Source organism: Limulus polyphemus, unplaced genomic scaffold (assembly GCF_000517525.1).
Source record: "Limulus polyphemus unplaced genomic scaffold, Limulus_polyphemus-2.1.2 Scaffold9, whole genome shotgun sequence".
In the NCBI taxonomy this organism is placed as follows: Eukaryota; Metazoa; Arthropoda; class Merostomata; order Xiphosura; family Limulidae; genus Limulus; species Limulus polyphemus.
In genome coordinates, this window is record NW_013665619.1 from 176404 (window position 1) to 183959 (window position 7556).

Below are 7556 nucleotides of genomic sequence, written 5' to 3' on the forward strand. Positions count from 1 at the left end.
TATGTATGAGAAAACACTATTTCAACAGTCAAGCAAATATTAACACCAAAAGGAAGATCTGTAGTTAAAAAAAAAAAAAGCAAGCCCAAACCTGTGACGAAAAAAATCATTTTAATTATCAAAATAAGCCTTACAACTACAACAGAAAAATTTAACTGAAACTTTGCAAAAGATCACCAGAACACCAAGGCACAGCGTATGATGTGGGATATAAGATGTGCCCTGGGTTTTGGAAGTGACTGCGGAAAAAGGACCCATATTGCGGGGGGTGGGGGATACCCATCAACAAATATATATATAATATTGAATTTTTAGCCTGCATAGTTTCTGTTAATTTTTCTTTCTTAATACTCCAATTTTACAAGAACCTATACTTGATTTGTAACTAGTGTCTCTACCTACATTCAACACTATAACTATAACATTAAAAAAGCCATTCGTGAGTTGTAAACTTTAATATTACAATAATACAATATTATTTTAATATTACAAAACCTACACTTGTGTTATAATCATAATCAGTGATACAGCTTTTCAAAAATTTATTACAGCCTTTTACTGTTAATATATATTGTTCTTAGATTTTAAAGTAATTTATAACGATAACGAACATCCTTTCAAACAAATAGTGTTTAACATTCTATTCGTACGTCGTCAGTCAATTGCGTGAGTAATGAGACTTCTGACTTCGAGCATCAAGTAAAAACTAATCGCTTAGAGCGTGACAACAGAAAATGCATATGCGCATGCGCAAACTACGATTTTTTTTTGTTTGTTTGTTCGTTAAAACACATAGCTGAGATTACGTGAACATAATAATTAGTTTGTGGTAATTCGTTTCCTGTGCATTAGAATAGTTTTAAAGCTTTGGTAATGTGTGATGGCGGTGAACCTCTGCTGAGAAGAATGTCGCTAGTCTTGGATACCACAGTAAAACGTATGCTACCTTGAGAAAAGCGGTTAAAATATTTCTCTAGTTAAAATTCTTTAAAGAATTTCGAAAATGTTTATCTAATCATTGAAATTTATTTACTAAGAGTATAACTGTCGACAGACTAATGGTTCTTCAACATTAATGTGCATTCCATTTCAGAAAGTTTCGAATATCAATATTTATTTTACACTGTAATACCATGAGAAGTTCTCGATTAACTTGTAGAAATATTTCCAGCAGGTTCTGATCGATGACGTCACACACATCTGCGGACAGCCTATCAAAAACATGATATCAATCAATGAGTATTGCGTCATGATACTACGATTAGTGTGTGACTGAAAACAATAGAATCATTCGCTTTTATCTAGAAGTAAAGATGTAATAATATTAATTTTTAATATAGTGATTAAGACCATTGAATAAGTAACAATCAGTAACAAAAGTCGAGCTTGACCTTCGTATTGCTTTTATAATCTGTTTAGAGGAATGCATTTTTTTTATCTATTCTTGTGTTTATCTATATCTATCTGTAAGGCAGATACTAGATGTCTTTTCTTTCGAATCTCTCAAATATAGATCGTATTTTACTCTACTCCTAATAGTAAAGTCACTTTTCAGAAAGCTGAAATAAATTACCCGCCACCTTAACCAGAACAAAATTTTAACAGGATTTATTAGCCTCAAAGCAGTTCAATAAATAGAGCACTATCCGAAGGTTTCGCTCTTTGATAATGAAAGTTAAAAGAATGATAATTTCGAGCTTTTAGTGAGGTTTTAAATCTTTATATCAAAATGAAAGGTTTGTTTATTTGTAACTAAGCACAAAGCTACACGGTGCTCTGTCCACCACTGGTATTGAAGCCCGGTTTCTAGCGTTGTAAATCCGCTTACATACCGCTGTGCCACTGGGGAGCCAAAGTGAAAGGTCTGGAAAATTAATTTCTATCAGTAACATTTACATTGTGATTTTAACGTTAAAAAACCAGAATTAGATACAGTTTTAGAATCTATCTGATGGTTTTCTAAAACTGTTTTTATTTATGATTTTTAGTTTGTTTTTGTTTTTTGTTTTGTTTTTTTAATTATGCACAAATCTACACAAGGGCTATCTGTACTCTGCCCACCACGGGTATCGAAACTCGGATTCTAGCGTTGTAAGTCCGCAGACATACCGCTGTGCCATTGGGGGGCAGATTTTTTTCTTTTTTTTTAGTCTATCGTGATGAAACTGTGATAAACGCCAAATTTAATTCGATGTTGTGAGTCTAAAAAACATTTTTCGGTTGTTGCAAAGCATGTATAATTTTATTAAAAATCAGGTGTAAGTTCGTAAACATATGAAAATAGTGATTATAATTCTTACCGGTCATCTAATACATATAACCATGGATTATTTAACCGTGATGTCATTTAGCGACACCATTGGTTATATATGTTTATATAAATAGATACATAGATATATCGAGATAGTTCTTTAGGTTTCTGACTGTCTGTGAAAAGTAAAAAAGAAAAGTACTAAAACATTGAAGAAAGTCTGCCTTTCACATTTCGTACCTGTACCGGTCTTCACATGAATAACAACCCGCGTCTGCTTTTTATTGCGCATGCGCCATTGTACTGTAATAGAATTCTTAGTATCATGCGTAATGTTGAGAGCAGGTGAGTTACACATAAAAGACGTCACGATGCTGAAGGTATGTCAGTGGGCGAACTGATTCATATTAACCCAATCAGAGTCAAACTAACGCCAACTGTTTGTATCGTTGTTGGCCTAGAAGTCTATTCAGTATATTCGCAGAGTGCGGTATATTTTACGCTGGAAAGAAACTGAATGGCTTTGCGCTTAAATAAAACTAACGTAAAAATTTAACATTGGAATATATCTATATCATTGATTTCAGGTTTTCTTATCAATTCTCTTTCAGAAGCTTGTCCAACAACAAACATTACATGAAGATTTTTGGAAGAAGTGTGAGCTCAGTGAACTTAGTTTCGGCTGCAGCTGTATTTATAAATAGTGTTTAACTTTACCACTATTAACTAACTCCAAAGTTGGTGACCTTTAGAACAGACTCTCACTTGACTACTTTTGTGAGAAAGCAATGCCGTTCGAGCGAGATCAAGTACAAGTGCCAGTGATGCCGGTTTTAACTATCACAGGCTTCAAGCGTAGCGTGCCGACAGTGGACGTGATATCACTTTACACGCCAGGACATTACAAGTGTAACAGTAATGACAGTGACATCGTGTGTCATTTAAGTTCTTCGACAGGTCAACCCTCGGATCCTACTCTGTCTAACTGTCTTCAAAGTTCAAAAAATTTAAGCGAAAAACCTTCGGAGGTCGATGTTGCCACGTTTATTCCAGTACCAACTCAAAGAACAAGCTCATTGCGTTCTTTAACACTTCGATATAATGGAGATACAGTTAGTGGATCTTCAACACCAGTGTTAACTGGGTTTCGCAGTCTTAGCGACTCAAATTTTGAGTTGAAGAGTAAAACCTTCGAAATTTGTAAAAATAAACTTGACCAAACCAAGCAATTAACATCCTCAATACTACTAAAGGTTTCCACAAATCCTAGTCTGGTTAGTAATAGTACCAATACCGACACCGTTTCGAGTCTAGAACATAAGAAAAATTTATTGACCAGCTGTTATCAGTGGAAAACACTAGTATCATCCCAGGTTCAAGATACAATATCTATAAATAACGCGATACTTGGGTCATCTCCGACCATTGGTCGTTCCAGAAGAGATTCTTCGGTGTCAGAGGTAAGATTTTGTTTTCTGTGCCACAGTGCAGCAGATATTTCAAGATAGGCAACGTCGTTAAACTATAACATAAAGACGCTTGCCTATCTTGAATGAATTAAACACATAAAAAAAAAGATTAATTCTGAATAATAATATTCACTTACTAATTTGGCCCGTCACATTCACAAGAACGTTATTTGTCTACAAATAAAGTTGAATTCTATATTTAAAAAAGCTTGTAAAGCATAAGGGAATAGCTTTCGTGAAAATTCAAACAAAACGTTTCGAAATTTGTAGAAGTTTTGAAGAAAACCTCAAACATACTTCAAGAAAACCTGTTGCATTAACTAAGTAACTTAATTTTAAACATTTCTGATAAAAGAGTTAGTACACAGGATCACACACAATAAATTTTAAAAAAAATAGAGACCCCAAACTCGAGTACTTTTGAATATTAGACTGTTCTTTCTCAGGAGGATATCGAAGACGAATAATAGTGAACTAGTTGAAAGTGCTCGAGTTTTGGGTCTTTTTTTGAAATTCGTTAAGAAAAATCTGGAACTGATATTTAAAGATTAGCGTATTTGTCCATACATTTCCAGTTCAATATATATCAATATTTATTTTACTTAGTGATAAATATTTAATAAAAAGAACTTTGAAACAAAGTAGAATGTATAAATTTCGGAAACATCACTCGTTTTAAGATATATATATAAGCTTTGAACTGTATACTATCTTTTTTTTATTTACTGCCTCTAAATTGTCCTGACACCAAATGTATTTGGCAGTTTTCTTTCTGTGGTTTAGTAGGAACCTTTTGATTTAACTTCTAATGAAATATTTTCTGAGCCCACTCTCCTGTTGACGTGCTTCCATAGACAACTACCTGTTTTTCTGTTTTCCACTCTGTTGCACGTTGCCCCCCAGTGGCACAGAGGAATGTCTGCGGACTTACAACGCTAGAAGCTGGGTTTTGATACCCTTTATAGGCAGAGCACAGATAGCCCAATGTATAGCTTTGTGCTTAACTTCAAACAACCAAACAAACTGTTGCACTTTAGTTGGGATGACTTCATTATATCGTGATTGTGTTATTATTCTCACTGTAAGTGGAATCTTTATAATTGTATTGTAATGCACAGGGATTTCCTTGTCGTAGACTGTGAAAATGTTCAGAGGACGTTTAACCTCACATCTGTTTCCTCGTGAAGTATATTGCCAATGTTCACTCTTCTTCTTTATTGATTAGCCACACATGTTGCACATGTTCCCTTGGAAGCTGTACCTATTTTTGTTGTCATGTGGTGTACTTCTTCCATTCTGAATATATAGTTGTATAATTAATCCTTTGGAATCTTATAGACTTCCACCTGATGGAGTTAATGTTTCCACACTGTTTTATTGGACGATCCTGTAAATTCTGGATGTTTCTTTCATTTGTTTATCTGCAAATTTAAATTATTCAAGTTCGGTTGCCAAGTGGACAGCTTTCTTTAAAAATACACGCTTATTTTCCTTTAGACTAATTCGCATATCTTCATCCACTAGGATATATATTAATTAGTCAAGTGCCAACGAATCCATCATTTCACATGGTGCACCTGAATAAGATAATCAGACAAGTCTTTCAGTATCGTCTGTAAATTTGGCTAAAGCCTCTTCCTTCCTCCTTACTCTGCTCATAAGCTTTGCTTTAGAAACTTGCTTTTGATGTGACACTCCAAACCTGTTTGGTAAAATGGCCACTAATGCTTGATAGTTATTACAGCCAACAGTTGGAAGGCTGCCCACTGTTGTTGAAACTTATTCAGAGCAGGAGTGTTAGGATGATCCCTAGGATAGAAAGGTTATCTTAGATGGATAAGTTAGGACCCCTAAAGTTACTTTCTCTTGGAAAAAGAAGGATAAGCTGAAATATTATTGATTTCAACAAGATTATTTGGTTGAATTGATATAATAAATGCCTTTGATATTTTTTGTGCTATATTATGAAGATAATAGAATGAGCTTAAGATTAGGAAAAGACAAGGCTAGCCTCCAGTTGAGACAGGTTTAATTTTTTAACAGGATAATTCATTTACATAACGTGTTGCCGTCAGAGTAGTGAAAGTCAACACTTTATAGAAATTTACGAGAGGAACAACGACATCATAAATATGGCAAATAAAATGTATCAATACAGCATGTGCTTACAATATTTTATCACAGTGTAGATGTTTAGGGCTGCATAAGTGTTTTAGAAATGTTGCAGAAGGAGGTAATTAACTTTATACGAGTGTGTTTGAAGCGAATTAATCATAATAAGCTTCATAAAATCTTGAACAAAACACATCGTTAAGACACCTGTTTCATCATCACTTTTCTTAGGATCATCATCAAGCTCGTCTTCGAACAATAACAACAAAGAAAAAAAGCAAGGAGATTTAATTCATTTTTCAGGTTCACTTGATTTATCTACTGGAAAACAACAACATCCAAACTATGTTCAAAACAGATGAATCTAGCATATCTCCAGTAATTAAGACATTTGCTGACATTAAAACCTCCCTCTCGCCAAAAAAAATACAAACTTTCACATTTAAAAATGAAAATATAGTCTACAAAAATATCATATTTTAGAAGACATCACTGTTTTTAAGATACTAGATTAGCCTTGACTACAAATGTTCTTGAATAATTATGAATAAATCAGTATATTATAGATCTGAATCATATTACCATAGACTTGATTAACAAAAATATATTTTAGAAATTACTTTTTGAAGCTTAAATCTGTTATGTGTTTCCAATTACTTCACAACAACAAAATGACGTTTTGATTTTCTCCTATAATAGTTATTTAGCTCCTTTAAAGTTATAACCAAGTTTGTTATGTGAATGTTGTATTTAATCTCTTTTTTTTTTCACTTCTGTGTATTGATTGTGTTGCATGGCTTTACAAAACAGACGATAATATTGCTATTATGTAACTCTTCCGTAACCCCAATAGCACATTATTATCTATATATGTGTCAATGCCTACGATGCTGGGTGGAAAAGGCCATTTTGGTATTTATTAGTGATTTCAAGCCTTTCGTCCTTGACCCAAGAATGTCCCACTTTTTGTGTTTACCAGAACATCACTCATGCGGGACTCTGTCAAAACAGTCACCAAGCGTTCGGCATTTAATAGCATGCTTATAAACTGTAGTATGCAATTGAAGTTTGTCACATTTCAAAGGTTATTTGTTGTCCTTAACTTACTTAGTTTGTTTTTCATAACGAAAAAAAATCGCTGTATTATGGATTCTTCTTTATAAAATATCTTTTCTACATAATTCAAATTCAAAGAAACTCGGTGATGCAATAGTGTAGTTTCTTTGAATTTAATTTACCAACTTTGTTTTTATTCCCCAAGAATATATGTTTACTAAATACTTACGGAATTTTTAGTCTTAATTAGGCCTCTATATCATAGATTGTATTTTCTATTTTACTTTTCGTGAAAAGAAAAGAAATCTAAAATATTACCATTTTTACTAAATAGTTATTGTTTCATTAAATTACTCGTTTTTTTTTGGCATAACAATACTGTTTGTTTGTTTGTTTGTAGTTAAGCACAAAGCTACACAATGGGCTATCTGTGCTCTTCCCACCACGGGTATCGAAACCCGGATTCTAGCGTTGTAAGTCCGCAGACATACCGCTGTGCCACTGGGGGGGCGCTCTAGCGTTGTAAGTCCGCAGACATACCGCTATGCCACTGGGGGGCTAACAATACTGAGTTTCTGAAATTAAATTACCACTGTAACGAATTTGTTATTATATATTTATTTTAATATCGGCGTTTGTTTAGATTAAATTTATATTTAGAAACATAC

General features: G+C 33.6%; 1 protein-coding gene across 1 annotated transcript in view; it reads left to right on the forward strand.

The window, feature by feature from the left end:
* The first annotated feature begins 2671 nt into the window (after window positions 1–2671).
* LOC106478147 (ubiquitin carboxyl-terminal hydrolase 2-like) overlaps window positions 2672–7556 on the forward strand; it is a 29764-nt gene continuing 24879 nt past the window's right edge. Inside the window, exon 1 of the mRNA XM_022381706.1 lies at window positions 2672–3711. Coding sequence (XP_022237414.1) covers window positions 3040–3711 — 672 coding nt within the window. The 5' untranslated portion in view covers window positions 2672–3039. The remainder of the gene's footprint in view (window positions 3712–7556) is intronic.